The sequence below is a fragment of the Anser anser genome (genome assembly GCF_964211835.1).
Source record: "Anser anser genome assembly, chromosome: 2".
Taxonomy (NCBI): domain Eukaryota; kingdom Metazoa; phylum Chordata; class Aves; order Anseriformes; family Anatidae; genus Anser; species Anser anser.
The window spans coordinates 159,179,037-159,203,506 of NC_139721.1; the positions used below are offsets into that span (position 1 = coordinate 159,179,037).

The following is a 24,470-nucleotide window of genomic DNA, read 5'->3' on the forward strand; positions in this document are numbered from 1 at the left end:
ATTTTTCCAGCTCTTAAGCTATAGTCTCTATAGTCTCTAATAGAAATGTAAGTTTTTGATTACCCCACTAGGAAAAAAAAAAAAAAAGGCAATCCCATTAAATGGGATTGGCTTAAAAGTGTTAACAGTAGGGAGAAATTTAATCTGTTTTCAACTTACTTTATTATACTGTTAAAGTTATGAAGTGTTTCTTCCATCTATGAGTAGATGAACACAAATCATACACCATGCATATTAGCAGAGAAACAGAAGCAACTTTTGATTCGTTTTCCAGGCAATTGCTTTAAAAAAAATAATTAAAAAAAAATCAGAGTATCCTTTAGAGTCAACAAAGATTTAGTCAGGATAGTTATTGGAGTTTTCTATTCAACCCGTCCTAAAGTGGACATCTAAAATAGATCAGATATACCCTGACCAACAAGTATGTACTTCTCACTTGACCATCCCTCTGATGATTCCCAATGGACCAATTCATGTCCAGTTTACTTAGACATCTGTATTGTAAATATCCAAGCTTCACTGAGGTGAATTCCACCAAAATAACCATGTGTTGAAAACAAAACAAAACAAAAATCAAACAGAAATCCCCCCCCCCCCATACCTCAACAACAAATCCCTATTTTTAATTCTCATGGTTTATTTTTTTTAAGTCTGACACAGCAGATACAATATATCTATCCCTCAGATCCTTCAAAATGCTTTCCCATGCTGTTTCAAGATTACAGTTCTTAACAGCTGATTTGGATTAGCCTCTGTGTGGTTAATTTTAAATACACACTTCCCATTCTCTATTGCTCCTTCTAGAGTACAACATGTAGGGATCACAGTTCTGGTCTAACATATGAGCCTGCTGCTTATACAACCCCACAGGTCTTAGTGTGCTGGACAAAAAATAACATGTATCTCTGAATTAGCATTGAGACATAGTTTCTATACTGAACTCCCTTCTTCATGCATCAAGGAAACTGGGCAAAGTGCTTTGGTGTCCTTAGTAGTAATCTTCATTAGAAAGAAGGGATTTACACCACCTTGGGTACTTACACATGAAAATGAAGAACATCTGATCCAACTTCACCTTAGATTAATTTCCATCCTACAAGTTTATGTTACTATTTAATTGTTCTCCACAAGTGTGCAGTCAACTTTCATTTAGTATATTGTTCTGTTACCCTCTGTACACTACCAGGCTGCAAAAGTCATGTGTATTTTGGATGCGTAAAACTGCCCGCCTGCCTCCAGGTTGTTTGATCTTTGGTTTGTCTGTGAATTGACACATCCCAGTTGCCAGTGACACCCAATGCATTTTATTTTTATTTCTTTATTTTTGCTTCAGTCAAGCGGCTGATTTGTGTTGTAACTTCATTCTGTCATGTCCGCTTTCCATCTTTGTGACGTGTCTCATGAAATGTGTTGAAAGTGACCTACCTTGGCCTGTTCACAATATGCTGAAAAAAATGCTAATCTTGTCATATTTAGCAGCTGCGTTCAGAAATGCTACTGTAAGCCTAAGAGGGCTAACCAGCACTCTTGCAAGATGTCAGAACTATCAACCATTACCCTGTAAGTGTACGCGATCCTGTAACATTACTGTGTTTGTATGAAGCATGTTGCAAGTAAATGATTTAATATTAGCAGAGGGGTAGTAACGGAAGAGCAAGCATACATTTAGTTCTCGTTGCATGTAGAATTTTTTGTTGTTCTGTGCTTTTGCTGATGCACCTTGGTCAAGGATTTAAAGGCTTTTTTTTTTTTTTGAAATTTTTTAATTATCACTGATGCTATTTATGGTTTTGGATAGTGTCTCTGTAGAAACTATTAATAGCTACTCTTTATTATACAACAAAGTGGTGTTCTCTGGTCATCCTGAGAGGAAATGTTTCACCTGAAAGTTTGCTATAACAGTAGGGGTAGGGTAGGGCAGGATTGAGCGAATTGGACATTCAGTTGGTGTACAAGTCTGTTGAATTGAGTGAGGTTTGTCCGTATACATGAAGGGATGAGGAAAAGTATACATGAAGGGATGAGGAAAAATTTGTCTTTTTGTTTAGAGACAAGAACTGATATTGTTCTCACAGTGCATCTCACTCTCTGTTACTTGTGCAAGTCCACAGGATTCGTTTAGATGAGACGTACCTTTCAGAAATCTTATACTCTATACTTTCTGATGAACATCCCCTTTAATTTTATAGCAGGCTTATGAGTGCAAATCAACACTCTCAGGGATCTCCGGCTGCACTGATCCACAAGTACAGCATTTTGCTGAAGAATAGTATTTGCTGACATCATTAAGGAAAACAAATTGTTTAGTAACTTACAGCTCTGTATTTTGCTATGTCTTTTTACTAACAAAACCCATTTTAAGCATGAATATAAGCTTCCCCTGTTCGTGATTCTACATCTCCTCAAGGTATTTAAAAAATAGATCACTGACAATGCTCAAAAGATTCAGTCAACAGACAGATGTCATGCAAAAACAGGTGGAAAGAATAGAGACTAGCAGAGAGGCAGGCAGCAGGTCCATTTTCTGCATGGAAAGAAGCCTGAAGTCTAAGAAAAGTAGTGGCAAAACTAGGATGTACATTTAGGAGGAGATACTTTTAAATATGAGGTTCTCCTCTTAACCTATACCCTGATGCAATATAGAGTTCATGTTGGGCCTTTGCAGGGAAACAAACTTCATATTAAGTGCTGTACTTCTCAAAGACGGAGGACTGACAGCTGCCAAAGGTGGAATTCTCTACTTAGTCAATGGCAGGGAGAGTTCAGCCTAAACAGGAGGCCATAAAAATTATACACTTCTCCCCCCCAAAAAAAATTAAACTGTACTTTTTGTGCCAGAAATGAAAATCTCAGTAAGCCTCCACTGCTTTTCAAGCTGTTAGTCTGAAGACGTGATTTACACATGGGAAAATAAAGACATAATCAATTATTGTGTCTAGGTCTTGCCTCAAGTCTTCCAAAGTCCTACAGACCTATTTAAGCTTCCAGATAAGATATATACCTGTCAGAGAGACTACAGACATTCACAAAAGTCAGGTTAACATGTTAGCATCCTTCAGATAAAATAGATTCTCTGGTTTATTAAACAGGAGATCTAATAAACATGTTACTGATGGTGACATCCTTTATCTTCATGGTTTGCTGTATATCTTTCTATTTGAAATATTGTCATTAAAACCTTTTGCACATATTCATCACCGAGTTAGGACCAAAGAGAAGGAATTCCTCTGATCTAAACTTTACAAGTCTTTTATGCACATATTCATCACCGAGTTAGGACCAAAGAGAAGGAATTCCTCTGATCTAAACTTCACAAGTCTTTTATCACAATTTATGTCACAAACCTAGTCTAAATCCCCTTTACAGTCAATAGTGAAACATGGAGATGATATTTAAAGGACTTAGGGAGAGACAATTCATCTTCATACATAAGTGCCTGTTACTCTTTATTGACAATAAAGAGAAAACATAACTACTTTCCTCAAAGCCTGTGGTTTTGAAGGTCTTTTGCATCATTTGACAGTCTGTGATAGTCTCCAAAAAGTTGAATGATAAAAGTCTCTAAGCACAAGGCAACAAACTGTTTTCCAGAGTACAAGTTATTGTGTATTTTGTCCTTACCTTAATAGCACAGTGCTATAAAATCTGTCAAATTGTATGTAAATTCACTTTTTTTTTTTTTGAGCTACACAACTCTGCAGTTAGTCCAATAGAAGCAGCTATAGTCCCAGGAGAAAAGGTTCAAGACACTATTTCAGTGGGGATATCTGGAACTAAAGGGAGAGTAAGCTCTAAGCTATGGTTTTCACCTCTATCTCAAAGACAGAAAAAAAAAAAAAAAAAAAAGAGTGACAACCACAAATTTCCTCAATCACTTCTTGAGCTTCATGCCACCTGGTGTAGAAGACCCATGTTTTTTGATGGCTGCCTTCATTTTCTGAAAATAGTATCCTCACATATCCAGAGCAGATTTTCTTACAGTTATATCTACAGATTGTGAATCTAGAGATATCTTTGCTGTCACATTCAAAGAAGCTGGAAGAACCTATTTAGACCATTGGTGACTCGTTGGTTCTTGTTGCCTGTAACAGCATCTCTCTCTCACTCTCTCTCTCTATTTCATTTGAGCAGTAGTTACTGCATTTGTTTAGCTAATAGCATAAATTTGTCTTCTAGAATCATGTTTTAAAATGCAGAATATGATCACACTAGAACATTTAGTAGAAATTGCTTGGAATTCTATTCAACAATGCAATATGATGTGTATTTTCATTTCCAGTTCAAGCCTGGTTGTGTCCAATGTAATATGCACAGACATTTCAGGAGTCCCCTGTGTAAGTGTGGATGTGCAATGGCAAAATAGACATGGTTGCTCCAGAGACAGGTCAAAGTTAGATGACCTTTCTACTTTCTGTTACATTTATTGTAAGGATGTCTTTCTATAACTTCACTTGGTTAAGGAAACACATTCAGGAACAAGGAAAATAAGAGACACCATTACCTGTGTCTTTTTGGACTGACTTTATGGAAAGTTCATATTCTATTGGAATGTGCATTCCATACTATTGGAATTAAGCTACTATTCTGTAGCTGTTTTTAAGGAAAATGACAGATGGAAAATGGAATGCCAGCCTCTTATATATATATATGTGTGTGTGTGTATATATATATATACACACTTTTTAATTTTATTATTATTATTGTTTTACATTTTTTTCTTTTTTTTTTTTTTTTTTGGTAAGTAAACTTGAAATATTCCTTTACCCATTGGAATGTAAGCAAGGTTTTTTCTACACCTCTGGAGAATATACTTCTTCCAAATAGTCTGTTTAAAACTCATTGAGTGATTACTATCCTCGAAACACTTGGATCTGTCCCCCATGTTCCTTTATCTGAAAGAGTGTGGGGAAAAAAAAGAGGATGGCCTTGTTGTGCATGGCATCCTCCATGTTGCACTCCTGAGAATTTCACTATATTTTTATCTTTAACATCTTCATTTCACCACTGCACATATACATATCAGTCTCACAGCTGCTGCTTTGTCTTTCTTCCTAATATTTTCAGAAAAACACAGTTCATCATCATCTGCGCAGCCATTAGTAATAGCTTAAGTTCTTCTTCCTATTAAAATCTTATTTTCCTCTCTACTGATCTTAATCATATAGAAATTTCAGGATGTGCTACGTCTTACATTTCATGTATTTTCTTCATGACTCCTATGACACTACTAAAGACAACATCTCAAATAAGTTGATGATGACATTATATTTCAAGATCTTACAAACTAATGTAATGATTAATTAAATATAATTAATGCCAGAAAAATGGCTATAGAGAAAATTCTTCATCTTTCCCAGAAGTAATCCCCTATGACTGCAGTGAGATACACCATACTAATTCACAATAATATTTGAATCAAAATAGCATTTATCATTTGATTGTTATTGACATTAAACCTGAATAAAAAGCATAACAGAACTTTAGAAATGATACTTATTTCTTCTGTTGACAATCTTCATTTGATTTCTTTGTATCCTATTGGTAGTTGAAGACACTGTTAAATTCTTTAGAAACTTTATTTTTTATGGAGATAGCATTATTCTATAATCTTTTCTACAATATTTGCATTCCTTTTCATTAATCTGATTGCATACTCATAGAGAAAAAGGACTAGAAGAGACCTTGAAACTTCTTAATCCATTGTACTGGGTCACTCCTGTATAACTTACTTATTTTATAGGTCACCAAAGATGAAGATTTTGTACTCTCTTTATCAACCCATTTCAAGGTTTTCTTCTTTCTCTAGTTAAAATACTTTTGGCCAGTGTCTAACCTGATATTTTGCAACAACTATGCTCTGTGATTTTTGGGGTCTTCCACAAAGACTTGAGATTTAGTCTGCACCTGACTAATGAATTGTGTGCGTTTAGTATCATCTCAAGGCAAAGTCTGTGATGTGTTTATCACCACTAGCGCACAAAGTATGATAGAGGGACATTAGAAATGTGCTGATGTCCCATTTGAACAGTATATGTTCAAAGCGTTCTTGGAGATATTAAAAAAGTCTTCATTTTCAGTAAGAAAACCACATAATTTTAAGGATATTATAGAGCACGTAATAAGCCAATTCAAACCAGTCTGCAATATTCTGCGTAGATATAAGGAGACTGAAAATTTGAATCTAAAAACAGCATGGAGCTCCTCCAAAGGTCTTTATGGTTTTATAGATTTCCTTGTCCTCCATCCATGTCCTCCATATTTCCTTAACTTATTTAAGAAAATCAGTAACATTTTTTCCTCAGAACAAACCCTCCACGGGAATTAAGCAATTATTTGAGAGGTTTATAATTGTTTTATGGTAGCAGTTTGCATCCCATGCCAAGATTACCTTTCTCACATTTGGCAATGTAGGAAAAAAAAAAAAGTTTATAATAATATAAATCAAAATAACAGTACAGAGTATAATGTATTACTAATGTGTTATAATAGTTCTAATATGAAGAAACTGAAGCAAACTACAGTGTGTTTAAAATTACTGTTAGGGAACAAATGGGGATGTTGTATATTTGTATGTTTAATTATATAGTATATGTACTTCCTGAAAGGGAAGCAACAAAATAGATTCTGTGTTTTCTTCTTTAATTAAAGCACAAATTGTTTATTACAAGGCTGCATTAAAGTTCTTTCACTCTATTACAACAGGAGACTGGCTCGCTCTACGCTACTGCTTATCCCCTTGTTTGGAATTCACTACACGGTGTTTGCTTTTTCTCCTGAAAATGTCAGTAAGCGGGAGAGACTAGTGTTTGAATTGGGACTGGGATCTTTCCAGGTGATTATATAGTGAATTCTGCTTTTGTTAAAAAGAAATCTCTATTCATTATAATGACTATGCACGCACAGTTCTCAGACCATGTGTTTATTCATTAATGTATATGCTTTGTGTATAAAGATTTGGGGTTTTGTTTATTTATTAAACTCCATCTGTTTTCCAGCATTTCCTGAAGGATTTTTTTTTCTCTCCTGTTTACCTAGGGTTTTGTTGTTGCTGTTCTCTATTGTTTCTTGAATGGGGAGGTAAGGCCTTTAATATTTACCCTCCCTCACCCTCACCATTCCAATTTCCATCCCCATCCCATTTCCTTGTAGGACTAACTGTTATTCTAATTTCTCCCTGTAACTCATCATCTACATATTTCCTAATACCTTAGTCTGAATTTCACAATATCTCAACAAAAGAAGGAGGATGTGTGATGTCTTTATCAAAACAAAACATTGGCCTTGCCACGAGTGATGGCTCAGATTAATGTTCCCTAACAGAGGTAATTATTTTGTTAAGTGACTCGTTTCCCAGGAGTCCTTCTGGAGTCAACAGAGAGAGAAACACCTTGAAGGAGAGACTCAGACCTTAGCTAATCTGACTCATTCTCTGCAGTTACCTGTATCATCCGATTAACTATAAAAATATCCATAAGAAAGAAGGTTCCTAATTTAGGAATCTTATTTGAGTGGCCAGTACTATGAGGAATGAATCCTGACCAGTCAGGCCAAGTTAGTAAATCACTCAGACTTCTCACAAGATGAAGATTGGGCAACTTTGTGTCACCTGACAAATCCTTTACCTGCAAGTACAGGATAATGTAGTTTTAATATAGTTTTTTACTGCTTTCAGTAGTAAAGTAAGATCACTCTTATCTTTAATACAGTTCTACTCAATATTGAAGGCCTAGAGGCCTAGGAAAGATTAAAGTTGTAGAATGACATTCAAGTGTGCTTAAGTGTTGAAATACTCAACAAATAACTGGGGTAACTGTGGGCTGTTAACCTAGAGGGAAAACAAAAACAAAAACAAAACACACCAAAAAAAAAAAAAAAAAAACTTCTATAAGGTTCTCTGTCGTACTCAACAGTGGGTACAGGTTAAATGAATCTTCCACAGATGTCTGTTAACCTGACTATAAAAAGATTAGTTCCTCACTTAAACTTCTAACTTCTGACTATCCAAATAAATAAATAAACAATAAAAAAGATGAATTGATGAATCATACCCCAAACACTCTATCTTGGTTTCATTCAGTGGGGTTACACTAGTTTATATTGGCCAATTTCGTTCTATAGTATTTTTAAGCACGGCAACTGTAACGGTGAAAACAGGGAAAACTTCATCGTTGTTCATTTTCTAATTGGACTTCTGACCAGGTATTGCTTTGCTATGGGTGATTTACTCTGCCCATGAGAAAAGGTCATGGGAAAGGAAGGTGTCATAGATGTACATGGATGCAAGAACTGTTGTCTACTGAGAGGTGAGCTGAAAGCAGAAGGCGAAGTTTTCTCTGGGCTGATCCTAAGTTATCTGTAGTCAGAGACACCGAATCCAGGCTGTTGTTCCCACTGCATGCCTGGCATTCTTCATACACACAGAAGTCACCTCAGATGAAGTAAGGAGTTTTTATTGCCATTAAAATTGTTCTGTCATTTTTTTTTCCTTTTTATTTTTTTCTAAGCTTGATAATTTGTCAGCATGTCCTCGAGCGGCTAAGTACATAAAAAATGACCTTTTGAAGTTTCTCCCTAAAGGTGCAATCAGAAATAAAGAGAAAATGGAGGAGCTGGAAAGTCAACCGGTATTTTGCTGTGGATTTCAAACATCGTCATCCTTCTCTAGCGAGCAGCGGAGTGAACGGGGGGACACAACTCTCCATTCTGAGCAAGAGCAGCTCTCAGATTCGGATGTCCAGCATAAATGCGGAGAATCTAGCGACATGAGCAGCTAAGGAAAACAAATCAATAAACAAGCAAACCAAAAACCACCCCTTTAAAAAGAAAACAAATAAACATAGTTTTGCTGGTGGTATAGGTTTCCTTTCCTTTCCTTTCCTTTCCTTTCCTTTCCTTTCCTTTCCTTTCCTTTCCTTTCCTTTCCTTTCCTTTCCTTTCCTTTCCTTTCCTTTCCTTTCCTTTCCTTTCCTTTCCTTTCCTTTCCTTTCCTTTCCTTTTTCTTCCCTTCCCTTCATTTTTCCTTCCCTTTTTCCTTTCCTTTCCTCCAAAATGTCTTTGATGGTTGTAGAGGTGAAAAAGCAAATGAAGTGTATATATATAACTTTTTAAAAATCACTGTAAATACACAACTGTACTCAAGGCCATTGATGGTTAAATATTTAAAAGTTAAAAATAGGCCAAGCCCACCTGCTCAATGATTTACATTTCAGAGCATCTGCAAGTAATCTGTTGTCAGTCAAAAGTAACAAGTAATTGCTGTGCAGTTGTGATTCTTGGTTGCCAAACCGATACTAATCTGTGAATGGACATGAACACTGTAATTTTTCAATTTGGTTTTCATTTTGTTTTGGATTTATTTTTTTTTATACTTGTCAAACGTATCTTACCCTGTCCCTGTCTTTTGGCATGTGAATTTCCAGTGTTTCTTTTTTGAGTCTTAGGATGGAGCTAACATGGGTTGATCATACCAGCAGGTTCAGGAAGAACTCCAGGAAATTAACTTCATGGTTGAATCTAGTCAGATGTACCAGTGGACTTAAAGAAAATGCTGTGCCAATATGAAGCTGCATAGCTATCATCAGTCAGCTGGGGGACGCCAGGCAATAGAGATGGGATCAGCTGTGTTTTGCCATACCCAGGGACACTTCTGAGAATGCTTTATGTTCTAGCTAAGCTGTGAATTTTCTAAAAGGGCCATGTAGTTAAGATATATCTATATTTTTGGCATTGATTGATTGGGAGTTGATTGATTGATTGGATTCTTTGAATAATAGAAATAACTGTCTCCTCCTTCCCACCTTAAAAGCAAAAGTCAGTTCCAAGATGGTGTTTCCCTCCAGATAACCTTGAACCTCCTGCACCTGCGCCCAAACACAGCATGTTTTGGGGTAGTGCTGTCATATACAATGTGGTGCCTTTGCAACCTGGTTGACTTCTGTGTATTATGACTCTTCCCTGCCAGAGCAAGAGGCACAAGAGAGATCTGGCATGATCGCTTTGGAAAGTAAAAGTCAGCTGCATTTGGTGAGCAACCAAACTGAACAATAAGATGCTATAGAAGGAAAAGATAAAGACTTTGGATGACTTCCCACACCTGGTGTTTTTCTCTCTCTTTGGATAATCCTTTTGATTAAATACTGATGTTCTTACTGGTTTTGTTTGGTTGGTTGGTTTTGGTTTGGTTTGGTTTGGTTTTGGTGTTGTGGTTTTTTTTGTTTGTTTGGTTGGTTGGTTTTTTGAAAGAAACTAAAACATTCTTTCCAACCTTGCCTTGTAGTTAAAGCCACGACTGGTACACATCTACTTCAGTCAAATGTCAATGATGTCAATTTTTAAAAGTCTTTATACATAAAGGCTTTGATGATCATACTAGCTCTCACTTCATTTTGGATTTATGAACTGATATACATATATATATCTAAAAATATATATGTATGTGTGTGTATGTGTGTGCATATATTAAAAAAAATATGAAAATGACATTCTAAATGTGAAGCTATAAACTGAAACTAATAGTAACCAGGAAATTTAAAATTCAGGCTTGTTCTTTGTTGTTAGTTGACTTGATCATAAATTAAAAAAAAAAAAAAAGGAAAAAGAAAAGTGAATGATTCAGAATTTTAGTGTCAGCCGAGCTTTTAATTTCACTGGTTTTTGTTAGTTTAGGAAAAAAAATGTCATTTTAGGTATAAATTTTTTAAAATAACACTAGTTTCCTTATTTTTAAAAGGAAAAAGGGTCAGAAAGTTGTGAAAGAAGTATTAATTGTAATACTTAACTTTTACGTAGTGCTTTATGGGACATACTCTGCTCTCGGTTGTAGCAGTGTAAATGAATGTAAAAATCACTCTAAACAGAGGGAAATGTTAAGATTGATTTCATATCATACAGGATCGTGCTCATATGAGACACTTATGCCCCAGTCAGGTTAAATCTACCCTTGTACAGAGGACCAGCAAAGAGGTTTATATCACTCAAATTATACTACAGTACCTTAAATGGGAGTTACATGATCCAGACACCTTGTTTGCAAGTCTTCAGCACTGGTTTACTGCTCTGAGAGCAGAATTTGTCCCCCTCTTCCAGACTCTGCAAAAATCACTGAAGTATTTTTAACTGATAGATTAGAATTTCTTATCTCATTAGATGTTGGTAAAAGCTATTTTATAAAGTTTTCCGAGGAACCATACTATTTGCAGACCAGAAAGACAGAGGGAGATGAGGTGAGTCAGATCTATCAGGTAAATGAATACTTAAACCTTTTTTTAAATGAAATTATCTAATATTAGATGAACAGATATCATTTAGTTTTGTATTTTCTGTAGTATGGGCTTTCACAAGGTATTATATTGACAATACTGTAAGTGTATTATTAAAAAAAATCTAAAAGTATATTTTGCATGAATAGCTGGTAGCCAATTTTCAAGCATTAATAAATTAGAACCTTTGGGGGAAAAAAAAAAAGTGTTGATTAACTGCCTCTGGTTGGAGACTTTATGCCATGTTTCAGTCCAGAGCAGGAAGATGTTTGGATCTTTTTTTTGGTCAAGGCTTTTTCTAAGCTTACTTTCACGTTCTGTTGTTTTCTTAGCTGTCTTACAGTGCTCTGCAATTTGAGTTGGTGGATCTTTTTCCAGTGCCTCATGGGCAAGTGTCCACAACACCAAAACTACCCTCCAATCATGCCCTGTAGAGACCAGGTCCTCAGCTGTGTTAGAATCAATACAGAAAACCATTGTTATTGTTAGAACAAAGCCACTTCACTTTGGTTCTGGATTTGTGCCTCAGCGCAGTATTATTAATACTATTTTTTAGGCATTCTCAGCAAGAGAGGCTAAGGACTAAATAGTCATGAAGACATGGACTTGCCCCGTATACTCCAGAGACAATGCTCTGGAGCAAGGCAAGTTAGAGGGCATTGAAGGGGAAATTTCTACTTTTGCAGTCCATGTGTTTACTGTTCAATGGACAAATTGAAGTCTACAGTACCTTTCACCAGCACTGAATTTACTAGAAGAAATGGTATATCTCTACATATCTAATATATGTTATATTATACAAGGAACCCCTTCTATTATTTTTTTTTATTGTGAGTGCTGACACACTTGCAAAGTTGTTGTGTTTTTTTTTGTTTGTTTGTTTTTTGTTTTTTTTTCCTTAGTCATTCTGACTTTCTCAGTGTTACTGGAAAGATCAGATTTCAGGTGTATATAGTAAACTAAAACAGATTCTGATGCCATCGCACAAATAACTGTCTCAGAAATCTTTATGTTGAATGTAAGCTGAAGATACTGGACATGCATGGCCACCACTCACAGTGGCTGTCATTTCTATTTGTTTCAGGATGGAAGAAACCAAAAAGTGGTTTGCTTCTAGGTGTGTGTAAATATCAATTCAGTGTAATAGTGCTTTGTTTGATTTTTCACTGTGAAATATATTTTGGAGCTAGAAAGACTATGTTATTAAAACTGTTTAATTAAAAGGAAAACAAAAGTGTGCAGTGCTCCTTGAGCCATCTTTTCTACCATGTGCATAATGTATTTCTAATCTAATTTTCTTAGTTTTTTTTTTCTTGTAAGTGTTCAAAAACCTACTGTACTGCATCTTTTGTGAGCATTTACTGTACCTAACTACCGTTTTATTATTGACTTTTTGATGTGGATTATTGGTATGACAGAACTATTAACATCGCCAAATGAAAACTAAGATATATATTTCAGAAGGACAAGGGTTGTTTCATTGTTGCCTGGTGACCTCAAATGTTTTTACCTTCACCTGTATTGTGTTCAGTTGTGTGTGTTTTTATTTTGTAGAAGAAATATGCCCAGGTTGCTCTGCTTCATTTAAGTACTTATATTTGAAAACCAGGTGTTAAAATGGGATGATGGGGGAAGGGAGAGAGATGAGAACAGTTAAACTGAAAGTTAAATTCAGACACTTTGTTTGGTATCGTGTTCCACCTTTTCAGCAGCTGTTCATCATTACAACAAAAAGAACCAAGTATGGCAACCACAAGGCTAACACAAATGAAGGAAAGAGATTGAGTACAGCAGGAAAATTAAACAGAAGTGACATGCCAAGCAGCTTGCAAAAGAAAACTAACAATAAAAAAAAGCTAATAGAAAAAATTCTAGTTCTTGAAAGGGTACAAATGAAATTTAGTTTTTGAGCACTTTCGTTTTCAGTCAAATATAAAGTCAGACACTTTCTCAATCTTCTCCTTTTGTAGTTTCAGTTACAATTTTGTAAGAGGAGCTGTATTTCTGCTATTTCCAGAAGGGTAGGAAACTCATTCAGACAAGATATTGCATGAAATCCCCATTTAATGGGCAAAAATATACTAATTGTGTCAGTTTGTTAGGTTCATGCATCTGACTGCTACTAAATCCTGACTGACTTCAAAGTTCAAAGCTTGGCCTGTGAACCATGCAGGTACCTAAATTTACATTACCATTCCAGACCAGCCCTGCCAGAAATTAGGCATAGAAATTAAAGACAGTGCAGGAAAGAGAAAATAATTCTATAGTGACTTTAATAAACAGTGGCAATGAAAGAAATGCAAAATTATAATTTATTAAAACAAACAAACAAACAAACATTCATTTAATTGACTTTGTTTACCTTCTTGGTTTAAATTATTTTTCAGTAGTGTTTCAGAGAGAATCGTTTATGTCAGTGTTTTTTAACCTGTGGTCAGTGGAGACTTCAGAGCACATAAACTATTTATGAAGTGTCCATGGAAGATAATTAAGGAAACTAAATTAATACATTGTATATAACTATAAATGTGTGCAAGGTTTCTGAAGGGCTTTTTTTTGTGTGAAGTCTCCCACAGACCAAAAAAAAAAAAAAAAAAAAAGTTGAAAAACAGCTGCGAAAAGCTGCTGGTGAGTTATTATTATGTATTTATTATTATGTATTTTCCCAGGACAATCTTCTTGTCTGTATTAGTTTCTCAGCGTTCTGTACATAGACAGGTCCATTCAATCGTTGATTAACTCCTCAATGCCTCCCATCCAGCATCCACAAGCAGTGGTGGAGAGGAGCTGGTGAGGAGAGCATGGCCACAGTTAACTAACTCTAATCTTGAGGAGTATCTGTGTATTGCAGTAAGGCCGGGATGAAAGAGAAGTGTAACCAGGTCTCTTTGTAGTCTTTTCATAGTGAATGACTGGTTTGAGAAAATGCAGGTGGAACGAGTGCTGTACACCAAGAGAAGTCGCTGTGTCCTCAGCATCAACATAAACATGCAAACTGTGATTTCGCTGCTGCTGTGAAGTTCTGTGAACTCTTACACAACAAAGTACAGGATCCAAATATCAAAGTTAATCTTTACAGTTTCCAAATACAGTGGATCTACCTAGAAAGCTCAACAAAATAAAATTGTCCACCCTAGTTTGGTTACGTGATTTCACATTTATTTTTTTTATCCAGGGATTTGCTCTTATGAACAAAGCTTCCAGAGAAATGTTGGATATTTAAAATCATCTTCTGCCTGGTGCTGCAGAAAAATAAATGTGACCCTAGGAGATCTGTTATAGCCTGGAAGTTCTAAGGGAAGCAAGATAAAGTAGTAAAGACAATTAGAGCAGGATACATGGGATCCTGCTTGACTTCCAGCTGTCAGACAAGATCGGTGTCTCTTATAGCTCATATGTGATATCTGTGATCTCTGTGTGGATTTCCAGGAACCTGAAATAAACTCACTCACTGAGATAAACTAAGCTTATCTACATTTGGGTAGCTAGACTATGTCTATGTGAGAGTGATGTCTGTTGGATTCCTGAGGTGGAACAACTTTAGAGGTGTACATAATGCAAAGATACAACCAAATATCTGATTTTACCTGATTTCCAAAGTATGTCCTAAAACCTAGATCTGTGGGTTTTAATTAGGGCTTATAAGAGATCCCGTGAAAGAAAAAAAAAAAAAAAAAAAAAAAAAAAAAAGCACAACTATATCTCCATAGCTATAACTGCAAAGCTGTTTAGACAGGCTCCAGAGGTTATAGCTCCTTAGGCTATATTACACATCTGTGTCCCTTTCAACATCAAGCATTTTCAGCATTAAGGATTCTGGCTCATAGGAAAGTCCTGGGAAAGATCTTATGTCACTAAGGTAGCTTATGACATCCACGTCACCACTGACAGTGAAGTAGTCTTCCTCTGATCAAGTTGTTCTGGCTGTAGCCACCAGAGAGAAATGAGAGATTTTAGAGTAAGAGCATCAAACATATCTTTGATGTCTACTCAAGGGTGACATGATTCATACTTCGCAAGTATCTGTTTCTTTCCACCAGGAAGTCTGACCAGATCAGAGACTGATATCTGTACTGTGAAAGTCTATATGTCTTTCCCCTAGGATCTGTGCTTAGTCACTGTTATTCTGTTTCCTGTATGGTGAGGAATAACGCTCTTGAAAATCTTGAGGTTGGCTTCTGTCGGATGCTATCAAGCAGATTTGGGGGAGATGCGTGCCTGATAAAGGCTTGGTAGCTCTCACTGAGTGCAGTTTTCAGGAGGTCTTGTTCTCTCCACCAGATTGTGTACGTGTGATAAGCACTTCTCTGTCTAGAAACAAACCATGGTACGTAGTACACACACAGTGAAAAAAAGTTAGCATTTTATCCTCTGCTTTTAGGAGTCAGAAACATGCAACCTGTTCAGAATTGCATTTAAGAGTAAAGTTGGGAAGATATGGAGCATGAAGGAATAGTTAATGATGCTCTGATGTTAAGCTCCATGCACATCTGTACTAAAGAGTAAAGTTCAGCTAAATACACATTGTACTTTATGTATGGAAACACACCAGCAGAGCTCAAAAAAAAATGCTTTAAACTTCATGGTCATTTCACTTTCTTATGATTAATATCACAATTTCCCATTGGTTTTCTTCTGGGGAATTCATCCACGTAAAGAATTACTCTGTGATATGATGTTGTGTGATATGACACTCTTTAGTGTCTGAAACTACAAACTTCTGGATATGCCTTTTCCAATGGAGTGTGTCCTTGCAGAAAAGTCTGAAGAGGCCTTCATGTAGCAGTGTAATCTGTAAAAACTAATAGTTTATGTGTTCATTCTCATTCCCTTCTTTTTGTCCATTTAGCGGTGATGCAACATGCTATAGCTCTGAGAAGAGATATACCAAGTTATCATATGGAAAGCTGTATTTTGGCTTTTGACTGTGTCAAGGTACAAACCTACTGGCCTGGCCTGTTGGTTCTAATACTGGGCTTTTTTTGGTCAAAACTGGTTTAACTAATAATGGGATCTGAGGTTATTCAGCTTTGTTATGAGGTGGAAAAACATACATCAATTGCTGCTTTGTAACAATTTTTGTGTTCTAAGAAATTGTTTTTAACATGTAGACTGCTGTAGATGACACAAAAAATGTATTACCATTTTGTATAAGTCCATTCTGATATAAAATGACAACAAAGAGAACTTTTTGTCTGTGAAGTTACAGGGTAGCATATTTCTATCCAAACAGTCGGGATGGAGTCTGGGGGGGCTTAAAAACATTAGCTTACTCATGGAAAGGAGTCCCTGAATTATACTTGGCAAAGTCAGCCCTGGAGTAATGAGGCATGAAGTCTTTGCTATTAGTGGGCCATGCACATTTGTCCTTCACCATCAACCAGCGGAGTAATGCTAAGAAGGTGTTTAGCCCACCACATAAGTATCAAGAGTGAATATAGTCTGATATTGTCAAAAAATAAAAATAATGCAACAAAGCAACACACTCTCTTGTAACTAATAACACCTGTTGTTCTAAACTTTAATCCACAGGTGCTTTTGGGCCCGTGGATTATTTCTAAGGAATCTAAAGAGGAAAAGAAAAATTGTTTTTTCTCAAACAAAAGCATTGCCATTTGGCAAAGCTGGAAAACCACTGGTCTCTATCATATCTGACACGCTTTGGGGTTTCATTTCTTTTCCAGTCAAAGCAAGCCTCAAGATTTTTGTCAGGGTCATTTTTAAAAGATCATGGACATTCACCCTATTATTACAGAGGACTCTGCGCTAGATGATCTATTTATGAGTCTTCTCCCATCTTTTTCCTCAGCTTCAGCTTCTGTAACTCTTTGTCTATCCCCCATGGATGTGTGATCATGGATCATTAGGCAAGATCATGGTGACAAGGTAGGTGCACAACAGGTCCGAGACGAGGTCATGATGTCAGCCTATTTCAACAGGACCAGTGGTGGGGCAGGGCTGTGGTGGAGTTGGAGATCAGCATCCTATAGTGTTACAATAGGAACTGGGATGAAATGGGATACTGGGCTGTGGTGGTTTTACCCAGCTGGGCAGCTGAGCTCCACCACAACCACTCTCTCATTCCCCCTCCTCAGAGGGAAAGAGGGAGAAAATATGATGCAAAGGGTCAAGGACTGAGATAAGGACAGGGAGATCACTCAAGTTATCGTCACAGGCAAAACAGACTCAGCATAGGGAGATTAACAAAATTTATTACCTATTACTAACAAGCTAGAGCGGTGAGAATCAACAAGAAAAAAAGACAAACCAAAAACACCTTCCCCCTCATCCACCCTCTTCTCCTTCCTCCCCATGAGCAGCACAAAGAAATGGGGGCTGCAGTCAGTCCCTGATGCTTCTTCGTCTCCGCCGCTCCCTCACGCTCCACGCGGGGTCCCTCCCACGGGATGCCGTCCTTCCCCAACTGAGCCTGCGGGGGCTGCCCACAGGCAGCAGCTCTTCAAGACCTGCTCCCACACGGCTCCGTCCCACGGGGTCCGTCCCCCAGGAGCAAACTGCTCCAGCACGGGTCCCCCACGGGCGGCAGCTCCCCCCAGACCCCCTGCTCCTGCGGGGGCTCCTCTCCATGGCTGCAGCTCCGGCCCGGGGCCTGCTCCTGCGGGGGCTCTCCGTGGGCCGCAGCCTCCTCCAGGCCACATCCACCTGCTCCACCGGGGGCTCCTCCACGGGCTGCAGCGTGGAGATCTGCTCCGTGTGGGACCCGTGGGCTGCAGGGGGACAGCCTGCTCCACCAGGGGCCTCTCCACAGGCCGCAGGGGAATTGTGCTGTGTGCCTGGAGCACCTCCTGCCCTCCTGCTGCACTCGCCTTGGGGGCTGTAGGGCTGCTTCTCACTCCTCACTCTCCCAGCTGCTGTTGTGCAGCAGTTTGTTTGTTTGTTTGTTTCCCTTCCTTAAATCTGCTCTCCCAGAGGCACTAACAGTATCACTTACTGGCTCAGCTCTGGCCAGCGGTGGGTCCCTTTGGAGATGGCTGAAACTGGCCCTTATATAAAATGGGGCAGCTTTTGGATTCTTCTCACAGGCCACACCTGCAGCCTCCCACCACCAAAACCTTGCTACGTAAACTCAGTACATGGGTCCATGGTCAGGTTGGGGGAGTCCCCAGTGCAGATGTGTGGGATATTATTTTTCTGTATCGCTGTGAATATCTTTGTGACAATCCACTTGGGGATTTACTAGGTGAGCTGGGCCAGCATCAACCCCTTATTTTGGTTGTACGATGATGCAGATGATGCGTCCGCCCTTTCTACCACACGCTGAAGAGCTGCATCAGTCACTGTCCTACTAAACAGGGAGTTTAGCAAATGTGGAAGAGGGAATCTGGAAAAGACTTTATTTCTAAAGGTTACATGTCTAGTCTGAGCAGATGTTTTAGGCTTCTTTTGTAGTTAAGAAACAGAGAAAGAAAAGGCGCATACAAATGTATTTCAGCTTTCTGTAAAAGTCTTGTGGTAAATATCCATAACTTTAAAGACGCAGTACCACACTAACACATTTGCTACAAGAATCAGACACTGAGAAACTTTCATTTACTAGATCTGTCAAAATACCAAAGAGAACAACCTCAAAAAATTCTCACTGTCTAGTTCAAATGGATTTTAACACAACTTTTAAACCAATATCATCAAGACTTACAAGTAGGGTCTCTAACTTTACCAAAACACTATTTCTGGCAACTTGTTTCTAGTGGAACAGAGTCATCAAATTGTATCTGAATTGTTCCAATAGTTGCGCAATAAATGAATACTGAATTTCCAAAAACCTTGACCAATTTTGGCAACTCAGGATTTAGTCACTCACCCATTATCTGGTATTGACTCCTCTCACACCTGTTTTTAATCTCAGCCTTACAAGGGTGTGGGTTTAACCAACATTGCCCACTCACATAACTTGGCCTGAGAGTGATTTTTTTGGACGGGAGTCATTTTTGTACAGCATTTTAGAAGATTAAAAGAAAGTCATAAGATGCTGCTGGTGTAATCACATAGGTAGCCTGTATACAAGGAGGCTACGACACTCCTTTAATAGACTTTACATACAGGGTTGAGTTTATCTCATGAAGTAGGAATAAGGGAAAAAGAAGGCACGTATATGTGGGCTATGTGTGGGCTAAACTTTCATTATGAATAATAAAGACCCAGGGAAGGAATTGGTTGCTTAGATTAAATAGTGTCATTTCAGGTACAGCGTGGAGTACTCCTTGGTCTCCAGATGAGTGTAAGTATACAAAAACCTGAATCATATCTCCAGGACAGCGCAGATGTTTTGGATGTCCCAATAACATTTGATAACTATGTTTATAAAATCCAACCCCAGATTAATAGTTAATCATGTTTAGACAACTCTATAGTTGGCCAAATATAGGTGCTTACTTCAGGGAGAGCTGTGCAGCTCAAGGATTTCACTAACTGTACTGCTAATACTTTCACTGGCTTAGACATCCAACCTTAGTTTATACCAAACAGCTTTAAATGATACACTTGAGTAATCTCCATTCTGTACACCCCTCTCATATAGTGACAGAGCTGCCTATGATCCCAGGATAAGTTGTATGTACCCTCATAAATACTCTAGTACCATATGTTACAGGCTCCAGTTCCTCAGTTCAGCCTTTTTCTGAAAATAATCAGACTTCATGTTTTTCAGTCCTTTTTTTTTTTTTTTGTTGTTGTTGTTGCTGTTCTTCTTGTTCTTGTTGTTCTTGTTGTTCTTGTTTTTTGTTTGGTTGGTTTGGTTTGGTTTAATATCTTCTACTATTTCTCTGAACTATTCTGAAAATCCAACTGTGCATAGAATATGCAACCTTGGGAAAGGTCAGCATTGTTCAGCATTGCCAGAGCAGGCTGGAGGGTTTTCTTTTAATCTGGAATCCACTCAGTAAAGCTTTCGGGAGAAAAAAAAAAAAAAAGACAGTAAGAGTTAACAAACTACTCTTACTGAGAAGTTTCAATCACCTAATCAACATCATCGAGAGAAACAGCTGAAACAATTGTTTTTAATCTTTCTACGAGTTTGTGTAGTTTAGAAATGGATTTTAAAATAATATGTAGAGAGTTAAACTATGTGAAAGATAACAGAGAATTAGAGGAAGAGAAAACAGCTTTTCCTAGCTGATATACTAAATGGTATATTGCACATGTCTCTTGGTAATCATATAAATCTCACTTGGGAGAGGGTACATCTCAGATCCTCAGCTAGTTAGGATAGCTGTGAACAGTGAGCAATGCTTCAGCATGCTTTATGGCTGTTCTGTGAACTTCCAGACAGGGCAGCAGCATGCCCAGCACACACCATGTACCACAAGATGGCAGTGCCTTCACACAAACGGCACAGCACTTCTAGGCATCCTTTGTGACAACGCCTTTGCTGCCTTCAAAGGCCTGGAAAGGAGCAGTATATCCTTAACACATTCCTTTTCCTCCATACACCATCATGTCCTTACATGTGCCATGAAGCAGCCTTCTCAGTGCCCACGCAAAATCTTTATCCAAGAAACTTTTGCTCTCCCCAGGGTTATTAACCTCATCATCAGGTTGTTCCGTGTGCCCTTTATACAAATTATGCAAACAATGTTTTTATATGTGCAGAATAACTTTATATAGCCCTCAATTCCAGCTTACGGCTTACACAGCTTGATCAAAATGATTGAAAAGTATAAGACTTGGAAATGTCAAAAGCATAAAGGAGGGATGCAGGGACATTCTGGACAAGGCCCAGGCAGAACAGGTGGCTGGCATATTGCTAAGGTTGCTGGAGAACATTTGAGCTATTTTGTTGGATCACTGTGAGGTGGGATATGAGGGCGTCTGGAAGGAGGCTAAGGTAGGAGTGGTTATCCAAGGAGATAATGCAATCCGAGTGTGAATGGTGACAGTAGATGGGCACAAAACAGTTTGTGAAGTCTGACAAGAACAGAGGCATTGCTGGATATTTTGAATTTTATGCTGCTGAACACTGGATGAGTGATGGAAAGATCCTTCATGATGTACCTACCACCACTCTTTGTCATCATTGCTCCTTTCCTTGGATCCTGGGTCCAGTAAAGAAGCTTCCCAGTAATAAAATCAAAGGACATGTAGTGAGATAGGTGGCCTTAAAGTCAAACTTAGGCCATCCTGGGGGCACAGATGGGAAGTGGAAATTGCTGTGTAACACAAGATGGCTGATATATGCACCAAATAAACCATGAAGAAAGGTGTAAGAGAAAATATGGTAGTATGTTCAAAACATAAAGCCTCAGGCCAGTCTTTTGTTTGTTTTTGTTTGTTTGTTTGTTTGTTTGTTTAGGAAACATTCTCAGGTCAGACAACAGCAGGATCACTCCAATTTGTTCCCTCCAAAGATAGATGAAAGGAAATTATCTGTCAACTCCTTCATATATTATATAACTCAACACTGTTTAATTATTTCCTCAAGAAAACATTCATGAGTAGCCAAATATCTGAACAAATGATCTTTTCTCTTAAAGTTATAGAAGCAGGCTACTACAAAGCTGTGTCTTGGTGATGGTGTCTTGAAAGAGGAGTGAGGCATTAACTCAAGCCACAGGTAGAAGTTCCTGTAATGTAAATGTCCTCTTGGGTAAAGAGATCATAATCATACATATTCATTGGCTTCAAAACTGTATCCATAACAAACACAATTATAAGACTGTCATTTTTTGATAAAGTCTCAAAGGAAATATCCAAACTGACATAAAACGTTTAAAAATTACAAACACAACAGTTTTAGTTATCACTTACATTTTATAGATGTACATCACACAAATGTGTTCAAATCACTATGCTAGGCAACACACAACACATGAGCAAGGATTACTTTTGCAAGGAAAACTAATAAGGTGGTCAGAATAGACAAGATAACACCTTGTATAGGGCATGTGATTCATTGGGACAAATGGAGTAAACGTCTGATCAGTAAAGGAGTGATCTCAATTATGAGTATAGAAACCTGGACAATGCATCTCTGCTGTAATAATAAGTCTAGAGATGATGCACGTAAAATCAACAAAGAGGTTCCCACAAAGTCAAATATCACCTTACTTAAACAATTAACCAAGAGTTCAACAAAATGAGGGACCAGAGCTCTACTTTTTTAAGCTAAACTGATATTCCAGTTCACAGAAATTCCAGGGTGTACTTAAATGGCTATAGTCTCTAGAAGTGCATCCTGTCTGGATACAGGTCCTTCTGGGAATGGTCCCATTTTGAAATGAACTACAGCTATGTTTCACGTGCCTTGTGTACATGCACTGTTTTTTGGAGAGTTTGATGTAGAGGCCAATTCAATCCCAAAGAAAGAGAAAGGCCGCCCAAAGAAGTGATGTAAGTACAGGATTAGTTTGCTGTGTTTTACCAGGCCATACTCTGTTTCACTTCTGACCTCTGACACATTCTTCACTGGAGTGGTAATGAGCTGAGAAATGGTGGGCAGGACTGAAATCAACAGAGTGCAATCACAGAGTTCATCCTGAAAGAGAGATCAGCAAAAATCACAAAAGCACAGTTTAACTGTGGATTTAATTGATGGATCCAGCTAACCTTCAAGGATATTGCAATAGAAGTTCTGTTCCAGCTACACATGGACCAGTGTCTGGTCACTAAGAAGACTCAGTTTGTAAATTATTCTGAGTTTAAGAAAGCCCAGCTGGGATATTGCATTGTGTTTGCTGTATGTTCTTCATTTGTACATGCATAATCTTCCTAATGCTCAGCTACTGCATGTTTTCCCATGGATGAGAAAAGGCCATCTTGAGTCCTCTGGCCTGACTTAATGTTGTCTCCATTGTACAGGCATGCAAAAAACAAAAACAACAACCAAACAAAAAAACAAAAACAACAATAACAAAATCAAACAAAAAAACAAGCAGATAATGTAACTCAGTCATTTTTGCATCACTCTTGCAACACCTTGAGATTCCTTTCAAAGGAGCTTACTGCTCCTTAGATAGGTGCTTAACACTTGTCAGTGCATAATTCCATCAAGTTAGCTGAAGTTGCCTCAAAATAGTTAGTAAAAAATCACTAATTATTATCACAAGCTTTTGACACTCTGTGACTCTTTCAAATGAAGATTAATTATAGTGCTCTTCCAAACTGAAATTTCAGGAAACACTGGCAAAGATGTGACAGACATGCTGGACCTGGGAAAAATGAATGTAGCTCCTTTGATTTGAGTGCTAACCCGATGATGCACAAGACCTGAAGATCTGTCATTTCACAACAATAACAATGAACAAAAAAGTGGATTATGTGTGGTTGAGGTGAGAAAAAGACGGAGTTGTGATACTAATCTGTACCAGTTGAGAAAAGCAGCTCATGTTCAGGACAAGAAATTCTCAGAAGTCTGTTGACACTACGAAAAGCCATAAAGAATCCCAACTGTCTATATTTTAGGTAGTATGCTACAAGGTTACAGCAGCTCAGCCTGTTAGATAAACTCAGACAGAAGTCACACCATTCTGGTATGCAGACATTTTCCTTTTCGGACTGATTTTTTCAAGCAATGATAACTGAGTAACATAGTTGACTGGACTGTTTTCTCTGGACATAGTCCCATGTTTGTGTGTGAAGCTCAGGTATTCTTGATACTGCCACTTGCACAGTTGTTTCTTGAGTTCACTTTGAACCTACGGAAAAGGAATTATAAAAGCAAACAGAAAATAAAGACTTAGTGGTCATTGAAGATAAAATATGCCAAAATTTCTATGTGACTGCTAGGCCTGGATACACCCAAATCAATCAAGATTAAGCCTTAGCACATTTTTGGGTGGAATTAAATCATACACCCATTCACACTGAAAAATAAACAATTTCCAGAATTCAGAGGATGACAAGGAAGTGAGCTACTGTAGTTTCTTTATTTATTGTTGTATTTCTACCACATAAATATTTCCGCTTTATTATTATTATTATTACACATATTTTTCCTCATACCAAATCTGTGCCTCCTTGTTGTGACCTGCAGTGTATAATAAGACCTTACAAGGTCCTTCTCCAGGCTTTCAGCTTATCCATATTGAAATCCCTCTTACAGACCTCTTACTGATTTGGGAAGATACTGAACCAACTTGGATATATATTACATTACATTACACTGTTTATACAGGGAAATCCAGACAAATCTCCTTCTTTCTGTGGGAAGTTGTTTTTAAAATGGTAAAGCTCTGTAAAATGTACTATAGGGATTTT

The 24,470-nt window shown here is 37.7% G+C and overlaps 2 protein-coding genes across 20 annotated transcripts in view; one reads left to right on the forward strand and one right to left on the reverse strand.

Annotated features, from left to right (window-relative positions):
- Positions 1-16,445, forward strand: part of ADCYAP1R1 (ADCYAP receptor type I) — a 343,361-nt gene extending 326,916 nt beyond the window's left edge. For 9 of the 18 annotated variants that reach the window (XM_083825483.1, XM_083825479.1, XM_083825478.1 and 6 more), the window contains 4 exons: positions 1,477-1,560; positions 6,703-6,832; positions 7,036-7,077; positions 8,565-16,445. In XM_083825483.1, coding sequence (XP_083681609.1) covers positions 1,477-1,560; positions 6,703-6,832; positions 7,036-7,077; positions 8,565-8,774 — 466 coding nt within the window. In that variant the 3' untranslated portion in view covers positions 8,775-16,445. The remainder of the gene's footprint in view (positions 1-1,476; positions 1,561-6,702; positions 6,833-7,035; positions 7,078-8,564) is intronic. The other 9 variants (XM_083825470.1, XM_083825485.1, XM_083825472.1 and 6 more) reach the window with 5 other exon arrangements.
- Positions 13,691-24,470, reverse strand: part of LOC310894858 (vasoactive intestinal polypeptide receptor 1-like) — a 39,480-nt gene continuing 28,700 nt past the window's right edge. For both annotated transcript variants that reach the window (XM_083825487.1, XM_083825486.1), the window contains exon 13: positions 13,691-23,908. In XM_083825487.1, the coding sequence (XP_083681613.1) occupies positions 23,720-23,908 (189 nt within the window). In that variant the 3' untranslated portion in view covers positions 13,691-23,719. The remainder of the gene's footprint in view (positions 23,909-24,470) is intronic.